At 35.0% G+C, this 23,873-nt stretch overlaps 1 protein-coding gene across 8 annotated transcripts; it reads right to left on the reverse strand.

The window, feature by feature from the left end:
• Positions 1–236: 236 nt before the first annotated feature.
• Positions 237–23,316, reverse strand: LOC118271298 (probable protein phosphatase 2C T23F11.1). 8 transcript variants are annotated; one of them, XM_050696078.1, is made up of 9 exons: positions 21,584–21,787; positions 19,179–19,369; positions 18,600–18,697; positions 16,158–16,310; positions 15,126–15,306; positions 13,495–13,586; positions 12,907–13,080; positions 7,895–7,928; positions 237–2,858 (listed from the first exon to the last, which is right to left on the reverse strand). In XM_050696078.1, exons 1-9 carry the CDS (start codon positions 21,610–21,612, stop codon positions 2,851–2,853), a joined length of 960 nt encoding a protein of 319 aa, XP_050552035.1. In that variant the 5' UTR covers positions 21,613–21,787; the 3' UTR covers positions 237–2,850. The 8 variants fall into 8 exon arrangements, with proteins under 8 accessions (XP_050552035.1, XP_050552029.1, XP_050552034.1 ...); XM_050696077.1 differs by lacking the exons at positions 237–2,858; positions 21,584–21,787 and adding exons at positions 22,850–22,943; positions 23,294–23,316 and having other exon boundaries at positions 6,342–7,928; XM_050696072.1 differs by lacking the exon at positions 7,895–7,928.
• Positions 23,317–23,873: the final 557 nt, after the last annotated feature.

A 23,873-nucleotide genomic window follows, 5' to 3' on the forward strand; every position in this document is an offset into this window, starting at 1 on the left:
AGTAATACTGTTACTGACAACTGTGGTCGAAAAACAACTGTGGTCCGGAGCTGCGGACTACCTAGTGGGCTTACCCAGCTTCGGCTCGAAAAGCAGAAATTGGAACGAGATTGTTTTTAGTTAGGTAGTTTTTTGACACTCCTTCTCGCCTCACCAAAGGCGGGAAAAAAATGGATGATTTCCCCCTTAAAAAAAATTATTACAGGTGCTAATTAGGTATAATTAAAACCACAATATAAAAATGTAAAATTTTAATACATTCCACAGTTCAACATAAGGTCACACTCTCTACAAACTACGTTCATATAGACTAGTGCAATTCCAGATATATTACAATATTACACAGCACATAATGGGCCTTATTTTTGTCTCATCAGATGGCGCAAACGTAGGTTTTTACGTCCAATCACTGTAGCTGTCAAATATTGAACGTCCAATGGTGAGACGCTAGCTAATTCCTTATTGGACGAAGATTGAGATGTTCATACTACCGCCATCTAGTGAGCAAAAATACGGTTGGCCCAATTAAACTAAACAATTAGTTATTTTTAAACTTTGCAAAGAAAACCCGAATTTATGTTAAATTAGTTTATTCTTAATTTATGCAAATTCGCTAGTTTTTGTCATTTTTGTGGCATAAAGATAAACCAGCAGATGAATCACTTGATACTAAGTGATCAGCGACGTCCATGGACACCCACAACGCCAGTGAAGTTACAATAAAGTCCCCTAACTCACTCACACCGCCAAATATAACACAGGTGCTAAATCTTACCAATTTTCTGAGAGATATTTAACCTTCTGCTCAAACAAAACTTAGACGGCGCTGTCATCGAAAATCATCCATAAATATTTCTACAAAACACGCATGTAGGTATTGATTAGAAAAAAAAATATCCATAAAAACTGCAGACATTCAAATTCTACTAAGTTTATTATTGCTAACAATATTAATAATAGATATAGACAATGATTTATCTTCATCTCCACGTCTAAATGTATTTACAATATCAACAATTTAGTTATTAAGCTTCTATACACAGCTTATTACTTCTTAAAGTAATAAAAAGAAACATATTATAGCAATAGATTCCTAGTATGTAATATTTTTACACTGCAATCAGTAGCAACAAAACTTACGGGCCGATCATTGTAGACTGTACACACGTTACCGAATTGGACACTCTGATTGGCCTGCACCAAAAATCTTTCCCCTTTATAGGAAACCGTTAAAGTTTCCCTCCTTACTCTACTTTTTATTCTAATTCCTAATACGAATTAAATAAAAATATTGTAGCTTTATATTTTTATGTTTATTTGTGACGTTTACAAAATAAAAGGTTTTTATTTTGCGATCATGAAATTGCGCTTGTGTCGCGTAACTTAAGGTCTTATCCAATCAGCGTAGCTGTCAGTTGACTGACTAATGATAGTAAATACTTTATTGGTCGATAGACCGTAAGCTACATTAGCGCCTCTGGCGGCATAACGAAAAACCTTTATTGTGTTTTAAAATAACCACAGAATTAAAATAACAGACATTCTTTTTTTGAATTAAAATATCCTCCTCAATTATGACCAGGCTTAAGAATCATATAGCTCTACATAATTTTAACTTTTAAACTCTAAGTAATAAGGCTCAATTTACTACTTACTTTATGCTCTTAATCCGATTAATTCACAAATGAACACAATTATGTGTTTCTGATTACAAATTTTTGTCAAAAACCTCGTTTTTTAATTTTGAAACTAAGGTAACATTTTTTGGAGGGAAGACCAATTAGTATTTTGAATCCAAAGCATTATTAAAGTATTAGGTATGATGTAAAAATAAATAAAGAATATGCATTATCTATTTGATGTTATGTTTTAATTATCTACTCGAGTGTTGATAAATTAAATTAAATTATCTGATTACATAATAAGTATAATAACTCCTATTTAATACACACAGGTCGGGATGATATTTTTATAAGAATATGTTTTAAATGAGTTTAACGATCAAAACATAATTTATGTAAGGACGGTCTAAGTCCGAACAAACGCATAAATAAAAATAAAATAAAAAATCAATGCAAAACAAGAATTTATTTTGGTACTTAAAAAACACCTTTCCAATCACACTGTTTTTTATATATTTAGGAAATCAAAATTACTTTAAAATACAAATTAAAAAACACCACCAATTTTCCTACTGTTAAATGCTTGTCAATTTTTTTTTATTTAAATAGTAGATACTATCTTTAAGTAAAAAAATCTAAATTTAAAAAATAACATTTCGTTTCTTTTCAAAATAAATTAGTGCAATAAAATGCAACGAGTGTATGTTTCTTTTTACAAAACAATTAAAAATAAAATCGAAAATACATTTTTTTAAACTTCTACTTAATTGTAAATATATTACAATTTGAAAATAAAAGCTAAAAGTATTCATTATCACAGGAGGTAGGATTGACCAGCCATATTTTAGAAAAAAAAAAGAATATACATACACCTTTGTTTCACTACTAAAAACAAATAACAATGCTCCATTAGATCAAAAAATAATGTAAACAGAAATTAAAAACTCTATTTTTCAAAATGAACATCCAGATTGCCTTTTTAGTCTTATTTGGCCAAATAAACCAGTTTCACAAAATAAAAAGAAAAATCTGAATTCTCTTCCATAATATACACATAGGTTACTATTATTGAAGTAATGCTAGAGAAAGTTTTAATAAGAATTATTAAAAAAAGTAATTTACTTTTAGGGCAAGTCCAATATTTCTCCAAGTTTACAAGTGCGACTGCTGACCGTGTTGTTCCGTGTTGCATTCCCGGGTCGCGCAATTCGGGTCTCTTGGAGCATTGTTATCTCGCTAGGACCAAAAAAAGACACATTTTACCTCACCAAAAAATAATTTTCAAAAATACATTCATAATACTGACGACACAACCTTAATGTACAAAAATAAAATTTAAAATATAGCAATATGTTTGTCGTCTCCTTAGACTATTACGAAATTATCCAGGGGCGGATCTATCTGAGAATTTTGGCTGCAACCCCTGTTTTCAGGACACCGAGTTAAAAAAGGACCCAGAGATAAAGCCTCAAATGCATTGAAGACAAAACATTATATACCTTTATAATTATAATTTTTACGCTAAAAATGAACGATGGGCCCATCAACATGCCGTTGGGCCCCACGATATATTGATCCACCCCTGTATACAATTTCTGGGTGCAATCAAAATAACGGTTTTTGGCCTGATACTCAAACGCCACTCGATTTTCAAGTGCCATAAGGCTTACCGCTCTCAATAACCTCTTCAGATTTGAATACAGCAAGCGACCGATTTATGGATGAATGAACAAAAATAATGCGAAGAATATTTTGTGTATAGCTGCCCAGAGATGGAGGCCCAATTGCCCTCTTCCCAATCACCCTTAAATGCCTAATACCCCAAAAGGCGGTGGAACGCGACCAGCGAATGAATATCACCATAGTAAACTATTTGCAATAGCGTTTGAGTATTCGACCTTCACTATTTAAATACATTTGTGTGACAAAATAAAGGCCAACCCCGAGGAACTAGGTTTGAAACTGCGATTTAAATAAAAAACTTTATAATGTCCTAATGATACTTATCACAAAAACAAGACTAAATGAACAAAAAAAATAACTTTTCTAACTTACGACCTACTCATGCAAAACTTCATGCCAGGAGACGCGGAAGCATTTAAAAGTATTTTCATATAATTATGTATTGAGTACCTAGTTCTTTCTATCTAGATAAGGGGGATTCCTTATCTGACTGCATGTCCTGTCTCCTCCTCCACTCGAATGTCTACTGAGACCATCCTTATTACCTAGATTTGGGCCTGTAGGTGGAGACTACAGGCCACACTCTTATATTTACATTTATTTTAAACCCGCCTCAACTAAAGCTACTCAGGTCCGTCTCTTCTTTACTGTATTGAGTAGTCACGTCCTCATATAGCCCTCAAGTTTATAACGCTTTATAAGAGTCACTCTAAAGCATCTTACTTCCAAAATGTATTGAGGAAGAGGACGTCAATTACTCCAGCCATTACGTGTGAGTTGTTTGAAGATTCAGCACAAGGGGCCCCTGGAATAATAGCTCTTTGTCGTGCACTACTCGAATGTCTACTGAGACCATCTCCATTTTCTCCTACTGCTACTCAGGTCCGTCTCTTCTTTACTGTATTGAGTAGTCACCTCCTCATATAGCCCTCAGAATAATAGCTCTTTGTCGTGCACTACTCGAATGTATGCTGAGACCACCCCTATCCTATTACCTAGACAGATTTGCGGGCCATCACGAAACGGCCTGTAGTCTCCACCTACAGGCCTATTTTCAGGCCCGCCTCGAAGCTACTCAGGTCCGTCTCTGCTTTACTGTATTGAGTAGTCGCGGCCTCATTGGCCCTCTGAAATTAGTTTATAATGCTGAGGAGCAGGACGAATGACCCAGCTATTTCTGATCCATGTTTCCTATTTCCTATGGTTTCTTTTTAATCAGTACCAGGGGCCCCTGCAATAATAGCTCTTTGCCGTGCACTACCGGGTGGTCTGCTGAGACCACCTCCATTTTCTCCTACTGTTACTCAGGTCCGTATCTGTTTTACTGTATTGAGTAGCCACGTCCTCATTGGCCCTCTGAAATTAGTTTATAATGCTTTAAAGGAGGAACTTTAAAGCATCTTGTTACTGAAACGAACTGGAGAACAGGAAGATGACCCAATTATTTCTGATCCATGTTGCCTATTTCCTGTGGATTTTTTGAATCAATACCAGGGGCCCCTGGAATAATAATACTGGAATGTCTGCTATGACCACCTCCATCTTCTACTACTGCTGCTACTCAGGTCCGTCTCTTCTTTACTGTATTGAGTAGTCACACCCTCATTGCTAAATATGGATACTGCTTTAAATAAGAGAGTTTAAAGCATCTTGCTACCTCAAAGGAGCAAAACGAGTGACCCAACTATTTCTGATCCATGTTGCCTATTTCCTATGGTTTCTTTTTAATCAGTTCTAGGGGCCCCTGTAATAGCTAGCTCTTTGTCGTGCACTACTCCACCCCTGTTACCTAGACAGATTTGCGGGCCATCACGAAAGGGCCTGTAGTCTCCACCTACAGGCCTATTTTCAGGCCCGCCTCGAAGCTACTCAGGTCCGTCTCTGCTTTACTGCATTGAGTAGTCGCGGCCTCATTGGCTAATATGGCTATAATGCTTTAGAAGAGATACTTTAAAGCATCTTGCTACCTGAACAAACAGGAACAGGACGAATGACCCAGCTATTTCTGATCCATATGTCCTATTTCCCATAGTTTTTCTTGTAATCTGTGCTGGAATCATAGGTGTTTGTCGTGCACTACCGGGTGGTCTGCTGAGAGGAGAGAGGACGTCATAATGAGCCAGCTATTTCTGATCCATGTTGCCCATTTCCTATGATTTCTTTTTAATCAGTACCAGGGGCCCCTGGAATAATAGCTCTTTGTCGTGCACTACCGGGTGGTCTGCTGAGACCACCTCCATTTTCTCCTACTGTTACTCAGGTCCGTATCTGTTTTACTGCATTGAGTAGTCACCTCCTCATATAGCCATCAAGATAGTTTACGATTTACGATGATTAAAAGAGAATTTGATGAATGAAGATTTGCGGGCCATCACGAAATGGCCTGTAGTCTCCACCTACAGGCCTATTTTCAGGCCCGCCTCGAAGCTACTCAGGTCCGTCTCTGCTTTACTGCATTGAGTAGCAACGTCCTCGTCACCTCTGAAGATCTCTCTAATATATTATGTAGGTTCTTCTGAATAATGTACTAAGGAGGACGTCATAGTAATTCAGCTATTTTGTGAACGCGTTTCTGGATTCAGTACCAGTAGCCCCGTATCAAAATATCTTTGTCTTGCACAACTCAGATATTTGATGAGACCACCTCCGTCTTCTACTGCAACGCAGGTTCTCCCTGTTATACTGGATTGAGTAGCCACGTCCTAATAGACCCTCTGAAGTATACATAAGTAGTTTATCACACTTTAAACGAGCGCCTTTAAAATAACTACTACCTAGATCTACAGAGGGGAAGAACGTCATAGAAACTTAGCTATTTACAGATAGATTTTGCCTATTTTTTGCGTGTTGTTTCCGGATTAAGTACCAGGGGCCCCTGGATCAATGTCTCCTTGTCGAGCAGTACTCGGATGTCTGCTAAAACCACCACCATTTCTTTGAGAGATTTGCGGGCCATCACGAAAAGGCCTGTAGTCTCCACCTACAGGCCTATTATTAGGCCCGCCTCGATGTTACTCCGGTCCGTCCCGGCTTTACTGTATTGAGTAGCCATATCCTCATTAACCCTCTTAAATGCATCTAAATATATTATGACGCATTCTTCTAACCACCTTATAACTCAGATGTATAGAACAGGAGGATGTCACAGTAATTCAGCCATTACCAGCAAAGTGGTTGAGGATTCAGGAGCCTCTGGATTAATAGCTATTTGTCATGCACAGTAGTTTTTCCCACGAGTTTTCAGGCCATCGCAATCTGGCCTGTAGTCTTTTATTGTGGCCTTTTGCGACAGCCCCAATTTTCGTAAATACCTAATAGCAGCAGTGAATTTCCTAGTTAGAAAGGTCTGTCTCTGCTTCACTGGATTGGGTAGTTCTCTTTTATCCTTCAAGATAAAAGAGAATGTGTTTTGGAAGCGAAGTGTTATAGAAATGTAGTAGTGTATGGTATTTGATGTTCTATCTGGACGTGAGAAATTGGCTCCCATTTCTTCCATTCGGTTCATTCTTTAGTTGGCTTCCATTATCTAGAGAGCAGTATCCAGTTTAGAACCTGGAATAAGACACTTGATGGACCAGTCTTCACACACTCCAAGTACCAGTTATAAAGAAGGTATTATTAGGTAGGTATGGTTGGGTATTAATTGAAAAGTTCCTCTTTCGTCGCTACTTCTGCCACTGAGAAGTCATTTATTGTATTTCTTCCATTCATTTCATTATTTAGTTGGTTTCCATTATCTAGAAAGAGTCCAGTTTACAACCTAGAATAAGACTCTTGGTGGACAAGTCTTCACACACTTCCAAGTACCAGTTATAAAGAAGGTATCATTAATTGAAAAGTCCCTAGATTCCGTTTCGTCGCTATTTCTGCTACCGAGAAGTCTCCTGGCATGAGTTCCTATGAGAGGTCGTAAGTCTGATATTTATGGCAAAAAACTATACAATGCGTTTGCAAAGTATATATAAATACTTGATTCAAATGGATGATAGAAACAATGAATTAATTATAATAGATTGTTTATTAACAGTATCCCCCAATACAGGTCCTGACCAATAGGTACCTTATTAGGTAATTCCTTATATATCAAAAATAACAATGAAATTAGTATGAGTACCATGGTAATTCAATTATAATAACATCGTAATATCATGGTACATTTAAGGTACGCGTTCCCAAGCCCGCATCGTACGCATCGTACGCATCGTACGCATTCCGTATGACGTCATCAGTACGCATCGCATGTAGGTATTGCTGATGACGTCATACGGAATGCGTACGATGCGTACGATGCGGACATGTGGACGCTTACCTTTATTCAACAAGGACTAGCCTACTCGTCACCAAAAACGATAACTTCTAAAATGCACCAATCAAATCATCACAAAAACATTGTGCTAGAACGCCTTATGTCTATACTTATGCACACAATTTTCAACCTTATTAGTTCAACGATAGAGTTCAACATCTAACCTATCTATGTACACACATTTACAGATTAAATATAGTTTGTTTTATTATATATTTTCACTTGAGGTCTTCCTCGTCGTCTTCAACGTACAATAAGTCTTCCATTTTTGTCATAAACTTACTGTTTAGTTCCTGCTCTACTGGTAGAGGGGGACTCTGGAAATGTAATTAGAAAATTTCGACGTCAAACACCTATTTATAGTTTAAAAAGCGGAAAATTTCATTTTCTGCACTTATTTTCTTAAAGAATTGTTTGAAAGTAGGTTTGTTTTGTACCTAAATGCTTCAGTCTGTATTAAAAATGTGTTTTTTTTTCTACTACAAGCTTCCTACGCTATATTTGAAAAATCTTTATTTCCCTACTATATTATATTTTTTGTAAATCCTGATGTCTGAACTAACTTTGAGAATCATTGATAATTTAAAAAGATATATAATAATCTTTTAGATTACCGCACAACCTAACCCTTAGTGATAAACTAATATAATAAACTGTTTTAAATTATACCAAATATTGTAAGTTTAGAAAATAAATAAAACTGAGCATGCTTTCCAACGAATTTATTAAGCAACACAAAGTGAGTTTACAAACAAATAGGCGGTGTTAACTAGAATTTATATATAGATATATAGACACGTACTTCTGACAATATTCCAAAACCCATACCTACCACACATATTGTTCAATTCACATAATTTCTACGATAAACATCATCTTTCCAAGATGCTTGAATCAAGTTTGTAAAAAAAATCGATATAAAAAGTCTTGGAATATTGTCAATATCAGATTAAAAAATATAAGCGAAATAAAAAAAAATTACATTCACATGCGTAGATGAAACATTTGACAACCTTTGGATTCTTTAGTTTACATAAAATTAACATGCATTCCTAGAATTATTGCTAGTAAAAACATGCTTCACTTTTAACCGCCAGTGTCGGCTATTGTTGACCAACGAAATCTTCCAAAAAATGAAATTTTCTTCCCAGTTATGACTTACAGCAGCGGATTAACCCACTTTTTGTTTGTCAAAAGCCGACCTTGGCGACCAAAATGTTAAAAGGTATTAAAAGTAGATTTAAATTCATGCAATTAAAGCTCATTTTCCTTTAAAAACCAGAACATACATAGACACATAAAAACATGATTACAACATGCAAAAACCAAATAAAATTTTAAAATACAAAAATCGAACACACAAACTTTAAAAGCGAGACGTTACATTAAAAACACACATGGCAATACCGTAATGGGGTTACCAGATTACAAAAAAATGTAACAAATGGTAGAAAATGGTGTTACCAATTTTTTACAAGTTTGGATGAGTGAAAATATTATTTAAAGGGTCTATTTCATAATGTCTGATTAAATTTATTTTAACTTAAGTGATGGATAGTTTTATGTAAGTATTTTTCACGCGAAATATATGAGTTAGGCTAAAAAAAAGTTCGCCAAACATTGTGAAATAGGCCCAGAGTATGTATTCTAATAAAAAATGGAAATTATTATTTAGAGTACGGCTCTTTCCACACGTTCCGATTTTCGGACGGTGCTGATTATCCGAAGCATATAACCATGTACAGACAGTAGCTAGCAGGTTAACCTACCAATCTGATCTCATAGGATTTTCGACTTTATATCAAAACCAATTAAATTGAAAATCGAATAACGAAATTACACCGAATGTAGTAGCTTGACTTGCTGTACATTTAACTGGCATTAGTTAACTGACAACCGGAACGCATAGAAAGCATCTTCTCATTGTGACATGCAAAACCAGTACCTCTGATAATGAAAATATAGCACATTCTGGCTAATGTATGGTTAATTCTAATTAGAACAAATAGCTGGCACACGATTACTATTTAAGTAATTTTAATTCATTAAAACATTATAATATTAACAACAATTCGTTGAAATTTTAACAATGAGGTTGAATCATATTCACCATTTAACCTTAAGGTAAAATAAACTTCTTTGATTTTTAACAAGTTGGCAATATTATTATTCATTGACTGTGTGTGGCTTTTTCTACCATAAAATAAATTAATTTTCATAACTGTTCAAATAAAACGGAATAATATTCATAGAAATGAAACTCTTGTGAGGTCGACTCTTGTAAAATATGATGACTGAAGGGCAGTTGGAGTCCAATTTATCCACAATTTTTCATCTGAGCACGCTTGTATAAATTTGTATATCCTTGTACATTATATATCTCCACTCTTGTATAAAATTAGACCATATTGTGTAAACTTAAAAAGCAAAAGAGAACAAGGCCTTCAAATTTTCTTTACCGCCTCCATTTTTTTAAGTCAGGTAATATGCATTTGACGTTCCCAACTTGTTAAATAACGATTTTAATAGTAAACAAAAGCCACACAACAACAATTCCTTTGTAAAATATCATAGATGGCACTCGACAGTCAAACAGACGTTATATTAACGCCATGTATAAACAACTTAACAATTTAAATTCATAAAATCACAGAAACATTACCCAGATATTTATATAACTATTACTTGGTTGATTATTATAAGTTCTTTTTTAAAAAACAAACGGAGAAAAGGGCATCGATATTTCTTTTAACCTCTACACCTCCTTGTATGTATAACACCTGTATATAAGACAAAAGAAAATATATTGTCTTGGTGCCACGTTTTGGTCACACGACGGGTAAATTGTCACGAAAAACTTTTACGACCCGCATGGAATAGATGATTGTATAGAGTAGCTACTTTATTGCTCAACTTTTCTCGTTGCGTATACGAGTCCCGTTATTGCTTGAAACTAGTCGAGTTACGTTCAAAGTTTTTATGCTTATGCCCATGTATTTCAATAAATCAAAGATCGTGAATTTAAAAGCAACCATTTTAAATGAAATAGTATATTTCATGTATTGTGTAACATATCGATGCCCTTCTCTATCTTGCTATGGATAAAAAGGTATGTGTTTGAATTTGTAAAACATGCATTTATTATTCTCTAATATTTAAGTCAAATTGATGTGGAATTTCGGAGGAGAAGCCCTTGTACAGTCCCAGTAGTGGGGCTTCACAAGCTAATAAAAAGGAAAACAAAGATTTGTACGTTAATATTATCTAAACTACTTCTTGTAGGTAACGACTACACCGGGTTGGAGAAATAATTTTTGCTATATTCATTAGTCAGAATCAGAGGGCCAAGTGCGTGTTTGTTACGTTAACGCGACCGACACGTTTATGACTTTCGGCGCTCTGATTGGCCAGCTCCAATTAACTAACCAATCAGAGGGCTAAAACGCGGTAACATTTGATCGCGTTCATAAAATAAAACTCACAATAGGCCCTCAGATCAAGTTTTATAAACAGGAATATTTTAATAGCATACGAGTAGACGGAACCTTTATGCGTCCAATCAAGGAATCACACGCACTCGTAACACCAGGCTTACTCTTGATTCCAACTCCGATCGATCGACACCCGGATACTGAATGAACTAATTGGTATTGAGTTTCATTTTTTTCTATACTCCGAATGCCATGATAGCAACTACGATTAGGGTCGTAGTTTTGACACTGAATAATAATTATAGAGATTTAATTGGATTGAAATTGCATTGATATTGGGATTGTTTTCAAAAGCAAACGCCCAGGTGAGCTACGAAGTGCATTGCCGGCTTTTAAAAACGTTGGAAATGGGATAAAAATCAAGTCATTTCATTACAAATTTTATAAAAATCAACCAAGTAACAAAAGGGGCTAAAGATCACAGTATAAGAGACACACTAGAAGTATTAAAGCTTGTGCAAAACGGGGTGGGCAGAGTTTAAAGTTAAGAGAACCGCCGCGACGGTGTCATTGTCCAATACTTGTTTGGACGTGTCGGATCTAGGCACTTGAATGCAGACTGAAATAAATTATAATCGTTTATAAAATTATAGCTTTTAATTCTATGGTACGTACAATATGGAGATCACTCATATGACTTAAATGAAACTACAAGTAGTACTCGTCCACAGAAGCATAATACAACTAAATATTTCAACGAAAACCGAAAATTAAAATTTGTTCTTTCACGACTATTCACAGTATGCAGAAGCAAAAATGAATTAATAACGTTATATAAAAGTTAATAATGCACATGCAAATGTAGTAACATGCAAGCATGCAGCATAGACCGTAATATATGTAAAACCATGAAGCAAGTACAAAGAAGAGATGCCATAATGTGATTGTGCAAAATAAATGGGCCCTGCTCAATGATAATTATCATTCCAATGATAATGATAAATATCATTATGTCATAATATTATCATCATGTAAAAATAATGATCATTAGGCAGGGTCCCATTACAGTTAAAAAGTAAAAATGTGTAGCGCTCAGAAAGTGGACAATTGGCAACATGTGTATTATGAAATATTGGAAAATAGAGAGGGGCGTAGTTTGTAACGTCTCGCGTTCCCTGTAAAGTGTCACACATTATGTTAAAGGGAAATCTGTTATGACATCTCTTTATATTTGCTTCATGGATAAAACTATACATATAATTAATAAGGCATATGTATATAAACCTATCGCTATCTCCTCTAAAATAACAATCCAACATCGCAAAATTAATATTATTCTGAACCTAATTTCTAAACCATAAAGTTGACTATGCAATGGCAAATAGCTATCATTTTATCAACCTAATAAAAACTACAATCAAATAACGTCCAATATCTTCTAAAGAATACTAGCTAACTAAAGAAAATCTACCTAAAATCTTTAACAGACACTTCTTACCAAACAAAAACGAACCTACAAAACAAAACAATAGGGTTCAAATTAATTATTATACTCGTAATAGAAAATCTACCTAAAATCTTTAAAAGACTGCTAGTTTAACAAAAACGAACCTACAAAACAAAACAATAGGGTTCAAATTAATTAATATACTCGTAATAGAAAATCTACCTAAAATCTTTAAAAGACTGCTAGTTTAACAAAAACGAACCTACAAAACAAAACAATAGGGTTCAAATTAATTAATATACTCGTAATAGAAAATCTACCTAAAATATTTAACAGACACTTTCTAGCTTAACAAAAACGAACCTACGCAACAAAACAATAGAGTTGAAATTAATTAACAAGTGTGAAAGTACTTACAGCTGGGTCGAGGCGTGGGAAGGGAGCTAGGCAGATGAGTAGGACGGTCATGTTATCGCAGCCGAGCCCGCCCGTGGCACAGTTCGGCGCGAGGCAGCGTTGCATTAGCGCTTCGCACACCGCTGCCGGCTCCCAACCGCTTAGTAGGCGTACGCGACAGAATGATATCACCTCCTGTAATTATGAGATTAATTTAATAATGATAATATGTACCACGAAATAGTTATTTTGAATAGACTACTACAATAAATTGTATTGGTCCAAGTGACATCCAGTTCACCGTATAAACGTTAAGATATCATGGCCTGGAGTAAGAAACCATGAAATGTACCAAAGCACAAATAAAATAAGTTTTACGAGACATACAGAACAGAGAGCTTAATAAGAGTTTGTTTTATTATCAACGATATCGAATCGAGAACGCGTTCGGCGCTCTGTTGATTCGTTGGAGCCGGCCAATCAGAGCGCCAAACGCGTTCTGGTTTGGAACTCGTTGAACGCAAAACAATCACGTAATCCTTATGATCAGGTTTTTAAAACCAACAACTTCTCTTTTCAGAATGAACAAGACAGTAAACGCTACCGTACCTCATTGGACAACACCTCCCAGATACCATCGCAGGCTATCACTATGAACTCCCAGTCGTCGTTCAGCTGCCGCACTTGTACATCTGGGAACGCTGGGGAAACAACAAATGTTTGGTTAGGTTGTAAAGACCCAGAGCTGCGGACTACCTAGTAGGTTCCCGGGGCTCCGGCTCACAAAGCAAGAGTAAGAACGAGGTGGTTTTTAATCAGTACAGTCTGACACCCTCGACCTCGCCCAAGGCGGGAGAAGTCATTAGATGATAATCCCCCTCAAAAAAAGTATTGTAAAGATAAATTTTCGTTAATTGTGATAACTAACCAGTTGATGTCAGCAGAGTATACATGTTTCACCGCCCCTTGTCTTTTCGAGGGTGTAATAAGTGCAGATTAACGGTGCTTTTCCACCAGAGATGTGTTATACATACTACGTTGCTGTGGATACGTTTGACTTCCACCATTCATATTCATTGGGACACATAGCACACACTTTGAATACACCACCCCTTGTCTTCTCGAGGGTGTAATAAGAGCAGATTTAGTGCTATACATATACATAAGATCGTAGAAAAGTGCTGTCTGTACATTGAAAATAAAAATAAAAAAAAATAGCAGGGGTTATTGTTATGTCGATGTCGAACCCAAAAATGTAATTAACTTTTTTTTTGTCTGTTTGTCTGTTTGTCTGATTGTGTGCACGCTAATCTCAGAAACGGCTGATCCGAGTTGGATGCGGTTTTCACGAATATATTGTGGTATGCTTTAATTTTCATTTAGTGTTTGTTTCATGTCAATCGGTTCATAAATAAAAAAGTTATGTCAAATTAAAGAATCACGTCGAACACTATTCTATGCTTATACCAATAATCTCCGCAACTATTTGACGGATTTGGTTGAAATTTGGTACAGATATAGTTTAGAACCTTAGAAAGGACATAGGATTTTTATTTCAAAAATCATTAAAAAATAAATTTATTCCGGACATAGCGCATGTTCAATTCCGTACTATAAGTACGAAATTGAACAATAGTGGTCCTGCTGTTTCGTATATTCTAAATTGGTTTCGTTGTATTTGTCAATTAATCATTTTATTAGTTGGGTTTTCCTGGTTTTCTGGTTAAACTATTTAACGTAGGTTTAGTTTGATATCGATTATTAGTAGTTACTGTAGTTAGTTTGTTTAATAAAATTGTAAGTCTAATTTATAAATTAATTAGATTAGATTTCGTCGTTTCTTTTAAATTATTTAGTTTAAGCTTGGTTATTATAGCATAGAGGATAGGTTGTAATATAATTTCTTTTTTAATTGTTATAAATTCGTAATTCGTAGCTTTCTTTAGTTTTAAGTTAGTTTTCATCTTAAGTTCGGAAAGATTATAATATTTCTTTAGTTTAAGTCCGTTTTTAAACTATTTTTTCAATGCCCTAAATGAGTATACATCTATTAAATTCAAACGCAGAGCTCATTATGTTGATTTTTGAAGAGTTCCCTGGAATATCTTCCACATCTCATTTTTGAAGAGATCCCGCGAGATCGGGAACTATGTGGTTAAAACCAAAAATTTGCCGGAAGTCACTATTCCACGCGAACGAAGTCGCGGGCAAAAGCTAGTGGTTAATAAAATCCAACATACCTGTAACGATCTGTTCCTGCGGCGACAGTCTGTAGTTCCTCTTGAAGACGTAGTCTCCGAGTGCCCTGGACAGCGCGAGGTTCCCGTTGACCCTGTTGAGCTGCACCCAGCCACCACCAGCCGTGATGCGACGGAGCTCCTCCTCGTTGTTCGGCTTGTGGTCGTATGATAGTACTTCCACCTGCATAGGAAATTGTTTTTGTTTTTTTTTTAAACGTTGCCCCACACTAGGATTTTCTCCTGTGTCGTGGGTGCGTTTACAAACATACAAGTTCACATGCACATTACACCCAGACCCGAAACAACAATTTGTGGATCACACAAAGAGTTGCTCCGTGCGGGAATCGAACCCGCTACCCGTTGCGCGGCAGCCAGTTGCCCAGCCACCTCACCAACCGTGCAGTCATTATGCAGTAGTCAAATGGAACTTGGTAACTTGGGTGAAGAAGATACAGTATCAAGAAGGTACGGTAGTGTATTTTAAAAAGGTTTCTGTAGATTGCATAGTCAATGAAGAGAATAACCTAGTGAATTCGACAAAAATATTAAAAAAGCAACGTCACGCCTTTTATCCTTGAAGAGGTAGGCAGAGGTCAACATTATGACACGTAATGCCGCTATACAATGTACACTCACTTTTCACCATTTGTGTTAAAGTCCCATGTAATAGGAGGTGAGCAGAGCATATACTGGGCACAATTCCAGACTCGGGTACAAATTTTCGAAAAACCAAAAAAGTCCAGTAGTCCTTTGCCCAACCCGGGAATCGAACCAGAGACCCCTTGTCCGGCAGTCGCACTTGCTACCACTCGACCAACGAGGCAGTCAGTCGACTAACAAACAACACATATCATGACATAACATTAATTTTTGTATTTCTCATGTAATGTTTTTACTCAAACGAATTAATTGTTAGCATATAAGTGTTTTGGTTTTTACTGTCAGCTTGTATTGTTTTTTGAATAAATAAATAATTATCTTAAAATGTATTTTATCTATCTTCATCAAATCTAATCAGTCCAATCAACTCACCGCGCCCCTGACGCTGGCGATAGCCCTGGAGTCGCCGACGTTGGCGCAGTACAGCGTGTTGTCCTTGACGAGCACCACCACCGCCGTGCTGCCCGCCACCTTCGTCTGCAGCATGTCCTCCTCCAACATCGCCTGGTCCAGGTCCAGGAAACCCTGGGGAAGATAACCACATATTATGTATGTTAAAAGAAATACATTGATAAAAATATTTCATGGTTCAAAATGAAATTACATGGATGAATATTGTTTTTTATGGTATAAGCCGGTGAACGTGCAGACGGATCGCCTGATGGTAAGCAATCGCCGCCGGCCATGGACACCAGAAACACCAGCGGCGTTACAAGTGTGTTGCCGTGGAATAAAAAGTATCAGTAAGATAAAATTATTTGGAAACTTGTACCTTAAGTGTACAATACCAATCTTAATCAAACAATGCGAATTCTTCGTTTTACAGTCTATAATTATTTCTTACTAGCTTCTGCCAGCGGCTTTTGCGTTCCCGTGGGATAAAAAGTATTCTATCATCCAATTCAGCTCATACTCTATCTGTATACTAGTTTTTATTAAAATCCGTTCAGCAATTGCATTCCAAACAAACAAACTTTCACATTTATAATATTAGTGCAGTATTAGTCACAACAAATCGATTCTAACACTACTTCTAAATAAAATAACTAAAGAAATAACTACAATGCCAATACCACATACTTGGCACAATACCAGCCTAATTAAAAACAACGGCTCGGAATACAAACCCGCACCCTTAATTTATGTACCTACAATAATAAAAATATTATAACGAGGACAGACTCGCTTGTTTGTTTGTTTGCATCAAAACTAGTAGACCGATTTTGAAAAGATATTTCACCGTTGGAAAGCCTACTTTTTATGGGGTAACATGGACTTTTTTATTTCAATACCTACGTTTTAAAGAGTACTTTTTTTATTGCAATACTTTTTATTGTGCACCCCAGTTTCACTCGAGTGCTGTTTGCAATGTCAGATTTACAATAACATAAAAAAACTAAATTATCTAATTTGGTCGAGCAGTTCGGGAGTTATGCGCGTACATACATTTCGGAAATATGTTTTTTACACAGATTTCTACAGTACTAGAAAGAAATATTTTAAATTCAACACGGGCAATGCCGCAGGAGGAAAGTTAATGTATGTATAATTAAATATTTTGTTACGAAACACCATGACACGAACGGCATGGGGTAGAAAGAAACGCGAGGACTTTACTTGGTCAAGTTTATGGAGCTAATTTTATACACGTCATTAGCTAGGGTTGTCGCGTGCGAGGAAATTAATAAGGGAATTTTATTTTCATGGCATTTCTTTGGAAATTGGATTTTTTAAGGGAGAAGATTTTTTTCTTTTTTTTCAGGATTCTAAAAACCTACAAGATAATATGTATAAACGTGAAGGTTTTTAAGTAAGGGTCTTAAATAACTCCTTTTAGCAATATGCCTTTCATTCTAAGATGGTAGAAGTGCCCATAGTTATTAAACGTTCAAACGACAAACTCAGTACGTTAAAACAGAGTACGTTACGTACAGAGATCAGGCGCAGGAAAAACGACATTACGTGCCACGGGGGTGAAACATAGCCGAACTTCATTTTAATCAGAAAATGCCATTATCACTTTGGCAACCCTACGACAACACGTGTAAAGCTTCGTGTAATGAGGTTTTTAAATAAAATTAATAACATACAAACATGCTATGAATATGCACACTAAGGTCACTTTCAGGATTTAACACTGAAACTATTGACTATGGTCAGACTGAAAGATTTAATAATAGAATTATGATGCGGTTATGCTAATTATCTGGTCACGCTACAAACCGACAGATGACGTATAAAATGTAGGTGGAGTGATTCGGGCGATTCTAACCTTATGTAGTCATGTAGACCTAAATTCACGCGTAATTCGGGGAAAGGGATGACACACATTTTTTTAGAACAGGCTACTCTTATATAAATTGCCAAGCATTAGTCATCTACCACAACTGTGAGTGAATAAAAGGAAAGTAATGCAAAATTAGAGGTCACACAGACCTGTCAAATATTTAAAAAGGACATAGTTATCTAAAATGGCCTTAAATTACACAAAAATTCCTACATCTTGCAAAATAGTATCAATTATTTCTACATGTAATCAGTAACCCTTAAAATGGGGCTCTAGTAATGAATCAAAATTCTATGGGGTCTTCCATACTTTAGGATACTTATTTTATGCGGAGCTGCAGACTACATAGCGGGTTTACCGGGGCTCCGGCTAGAAAAGCAAGAGTAGGAACGGGGTGGTTTTTAGTCAGTAAGAGTCTGACACTCCCTCTCGCCTCGCCCAAGGCGGGGGAGAAACCATTGAATGATTTTCCTCTCTTAAAAAAAAGGGTAATTATTTTGGAAAATAGTTAGAGATATAAAATTTACCTGTTTCAAAGCCTCCTCAATGTTTCCGAGGTGGTACTCTGGTCTGGCTGTGACAAACTTGTGAAGGTGTTTGCCAGCATACTCTGCTATGTTGGAACCTGGAAATAATTACACATTAAAGTTGTAGCTTTGCATAATACATAACTTATTTAATTCATAAATTAAATTAAGTACATAATTATAGATCGTCAAAGGAATGTAGAAGTTTTTGCTGACTTGATCTAGTCCTCCGTGATTTTTTTAAATATATGGATGAGAATTAAGAATAAGCATAGATGTACACACCAAATTATAGTGCACACACTGTTTATAGTACACAGGGAATAAGTTGGCTGCACACATTAAACTTGCTAAAAGTTTATTTGTCTTTTATCTCAAGATTGATCATAAACCATCATTGTCTAATCTCATACACATAGCAAACATTGAGCAAACCACCTCCTCACCCCTGATCGCTACCTAAAGAACAACCAACTAGTTCGCAACATACTATAGTTTAAGGATACACCATTAATCCAAATGCATTAGCTGCAAGTAATAATGACAGAAATACTAACTTTAATTCGAACAAAGACTTACCGCCATGTCCATCATACACTGCAAAGTATGCAGTCCCTGGGTCCTCCGGTAGCGACAGTATGTGTGTGTGCGAGTCGTCCATGGACACTCTCCAGCCCTGCATGCAGGACGAGCCGACCAAGTACCGGCTGTCCTGACATGTTGACGACTGTTTCTCCGTCACCGGCTCGGACAGGGTTTGACCCATTACTCTGTAAACAAAAAAGTAAGATATTAAGTATTGGTTATATTATTACCATGCCAGCCTCTGTATTGAGCAAGTGTGGTGATCAAACTCTAGTATTTTATTTATTTATTTTATTTTATTTTGTATGCTGTATATAAGACAATAATAGAAAACACATTGGGTCTTTGGATATGGATCAGCGTTCTGGCACACGAAGAGTTAAGTCTGGTTTTTTAATATTCTGTACCTAAATCAATTGATAGTATCTAAAAAGTTAAAACAAACTATTTTATAGTTAATGCTATATTATATTCTAATAAACTACCAAACCTTACACAATTTTAAGACTCTTACAAATGATAGTTGGTTAGTATCAATCATTATTAATCACCTCAATTATGGAGCAATTAAACAATATAATATTCATTTATTCATTAACCTATATTAAAAGTAGATTATTATAATAATGTTTAGTTTAATATGAAGTATAAATCGTGACTAGTTTAAAGCCTATGGTATTTATTTTACATTTAGGACTTGTTTCACAATATTTGGACAGCAACTATATATCAGATAAGTTTAACTAAGAACGTAATTTGTATGCACTATAAGTTTATCGGGCATATATATGACGGTACTGAAACAGGTGTTAACTAAAATAGAATATAGGCGACAAGATTAATCATGTATGAAATCAAAGGAATATTTGATAGATATGTAGCATGAATAGATTGTAAAATGTAGGACAAACACTATCTTGTACCTTTATTATCTAAGACCATGATCAAAATAATTTGAAGTGTGTATTATTTTTATACCACAATGGTGGTAAGAAATCACACATGGTAAGTGGTTACCATGGTATATATAAACACTTATGTGTTATGTTTAAATTTTAACTTAAAACTTGAGCTGTTTACCAGAAAAATATACCACATGGTACAAGAAAGAAAAAAGGAGCCTTCAACTCCAGATACAAAAAAATACCATGCAATCTTTTCATTACAGAATGAAAGAATAATAAACAAACAAACACTTTGGGATTTGTAATATTATTAAAAATAGTAAGGATTAGAAACTAAGGAAGTTCCTGACAAAAGAAGAATGCACTGAAATATTTGATAGAACAACCAGATAACACCTGCATAGTAACTTACTGATAGATCCCAAATATAACAATGTTATGAAAATAAATTATGATTCATGAAAACATAGGAGAGCATCGTAAATCGATTTAGGAACATCGGAAATCGTAAACTTACTGTTTCGAACCACCAGTATCAACAGAATATCCAGATATGACTAACGACTGATGTCATTTACTATTTTACTTGAAATCACCTCTAAAGAGACCTTTTCTCAATAACACTGCAACAATACTGCACCCAATAAACACAGTGGCTGTTTGTACAATACATTTATCTCTTACTTAGCACAAAATAAACTGTAATTATCAAATTTATAACAACAAAAAATGATAAGATAAAGCTCTTACATTACTACGCTGTTATTCTTCACGTATTAAACAAAACATACAAATAAATGCACTCACGGTTATTCCAGATATTAGGAATTCTTTTAATGTTCGCTACTGTTTTGTTTCGTAACAAATCAACGCTTATTTTTCACAAATTTCACGAAAATGCGTAGGTAAATAGAATCAAGACAAGATTGAAAAACGTCAGTCAGAAACAATGACATAAGATTTTAATGTTGCCAAGTATAAATAGCTTCCTACATTATGGTAGATTTTTTAAAAACCTACCAACGAACGTAACAAAAATATGAAATGTGAAAGTTTATTCTTTTTATCTTAGTCCTCAGCGTGTTATGTATATTACAGAAAAAAATTAAATAAAACAAAATCATCTTCTGTTGGTATAATCCTTGCATCAATCATAGTTTACCTTATTTTGCTTTACAAACAGAAATTATATTACGCAAACAAAATTATTTATAATTATTAATTTTAAATTGAAAAATACTGTTATATTCCTGAAGTAGCCTACCTACTACTCACAGAATAGAATGAATTAATTTTTAAGTACACAGTGGATACATCTACGCAGGCTTATTTTGAAGAAATTCCTCGAGGAAGGTAGAAGTACTAATAATGTTTATCTTCAGAACGTGATTTGAAACATTTATCAGAATCCTTAAAGTAACTATTTAGACAACAGAGATGTTCATATAATGTTAAAATTAATTTAAAACTCAGATTAAAGTACAAAACACTTGCCTCATTATTTTGGACGTTCCAAACATCATTTTTGCAACAAAATAATTATCAAAATCAATAAAACATACAAAATTAGAAAGGAAAGGTTGAAACGATTTTTTGCTTCACAAAATGTATAACTATTCTATTTTTATTTGAGGCAAACAAAGCCAATCGATAAAATTTATTCAAAAAAAACTACAAAAGTGTGAATTTGATAGATACGTCTAAGTTACGTTTATAAATAGTGACAGTAGACGAGGCATCGCTTAATAAAAAAAGTCGGTGCAAAGAGGTTACAGTAGCCAAAGATACTCGTACTAAATTATGAGACCGGTTTTCTATCTCCTTGGATTGTACAATTATAATATCTACAACTACCCAATTGATACACTTATCTGAATATATATTATACATACAATACCTAATTAATCTACCTATAGAGATCAGTTTTGAAAGTCGTTAAAAGGATTGGGACGACTTTTTTGATTGGGATTGGGACAACAATCCATTATAGAAATAGAAATGTCGACTTACCCACATAGATAAATTATTTCAATTACCTACCCACTTAATAGGTACCTGATCTACTGGCTAAAAATATAAAAATCATACAACTGAGAATTTTGATACCAAAAATTTAAACTTTCCAAGCCTGCAACTCAAGAGTTCAACTGAATACCAAACCACGTGTTCCGCAGTCACGCAAGCAATCACGAGACTAAAGAAGCATTCCAATACAATAAATAAGATCATGGTTATTGCTTATTAATATTAATAACAATCGCAATTTAATCGCGCGTTGTTAAAGCGTTTATAATGAGTTTCGTCACACCAGCTCAGTACCCTTAGTACGAATTTGCTTTACGTTTAAAGTAATCGAAACGAGAGCGCGTTCGGTGGCGTTGATTAGACGACTCGAATAAACTAACCAATCGGACCGCCGAATGCGCTCTCGTTTCGATTACTATAAACATAAAACAAATTTTGTACTAAGAGAACTGCTCAATGTCAACATACGTCAACGTAACACTATAGGTACAATAATATTAGCTGACTCGAATAAACCGGCTGTGTCATCAGAATTTGGCTGAGGCAATGGGAATCTAGTTTTGCGAAGACTTTTTATACTTGTCAACATTATTTCACGATTAATTTCCGATGTGTTTATAGGATATGTTAAGTAAATATTGATAAGACTATGGCAAATATTTACGTATTGAAAAAAAAAGTAAATATAGCGATAAGATATTTTTATAAGGTGATGAAGTAACGTTGCTTGCTTACCATATGCTGCCATTTTTTCGATGGGCGTTGGTTCTAAGAAGGTACCCACTTTATGGCATTTATGTCACTCGTTCCATTGTGTGCTGGATTAAACCTGGAAATGGCAAAAGAAAAAACATTTTTATTACACTTTATAGAAAATATTCTCTTTTATGGAGAATTGGTCATCTCTGACTACCTGCGGAAATAAAAATCGCTATTGTAATAAAACCTATGATAACTTTAGTATCAACCACGGCAGTAGCTTATTGGTGATCCAAATTGATAATTACAGCAATATAATATGCGTCATTAATTACGTTCAATGCAAATAGGTAGTTGTAATTATGAAGCAGAAAAAGTATAACGGAGAAAAACATGATTGAAATCTACCTACATACTGAAGAAAAACTTAAAATAAAATGAACAATAAAAAAAACGGGAATAATTTAAAATACATCTTACCTATAACGTAGGTTACGGCATAATATAGCACTAGATTCTGGAAAAAGAATCAAAAGAAATATCTTGAAATAGATTCTACACTTCATTGTACAATATTACTTCTTGAAGCACCGTAAGCAAATAGGACCCGAGAAGATTTCACATCTGCTTATATGCTGTTTTCAAAAATAATTTTACTGACACCTTCAAATAAAGTGTTTTTTATTTTCATTTTTACCGACATTGTGAAGTCATAATTTATTTTATCTAATCGCAATATGTATATTTTTCTTGTTTCTTTTAAATAAAATTATGGAACTAAAAGTCTTAAGTACTAAAATTTTGTTATAAGTAATTTTTAGTGTGTTCCCCTACCAACTTTCATAGAAGATTACCAAATGAAATGTATTTTTTTAAGAAAACCGTACCTATGAACATTTTACTCTATTTTTTTTTCAATGTAGGTAACTGATTATTCGAAAACAATTTTCTTATTTTTTTGCTTCATTGCCTCCAGCTTGCTTCCTGAAGCAAAAAGACACAGTTACTGATCACCACACTATTTTGGGCTTCTGCCCTCCCGTCTTACACAATATAGGAA

This window comes from Spodoptera frugiperda, chromosome 9, assembly GCF_023101765.2.
Source record: "Spodoptera frugiperda isolate SF20-4 chromosome 9, AGI-APGP_CSIRO_Sfru_2.0, whole genome shotgun sequence".
Classification (NCBI taxonomy): Eukaryota; Metazoa; Arthropoda; class Insecta; order Lepidoptera; family Noctuidae; genus Spodoptera; species Spodoptera frugiperda.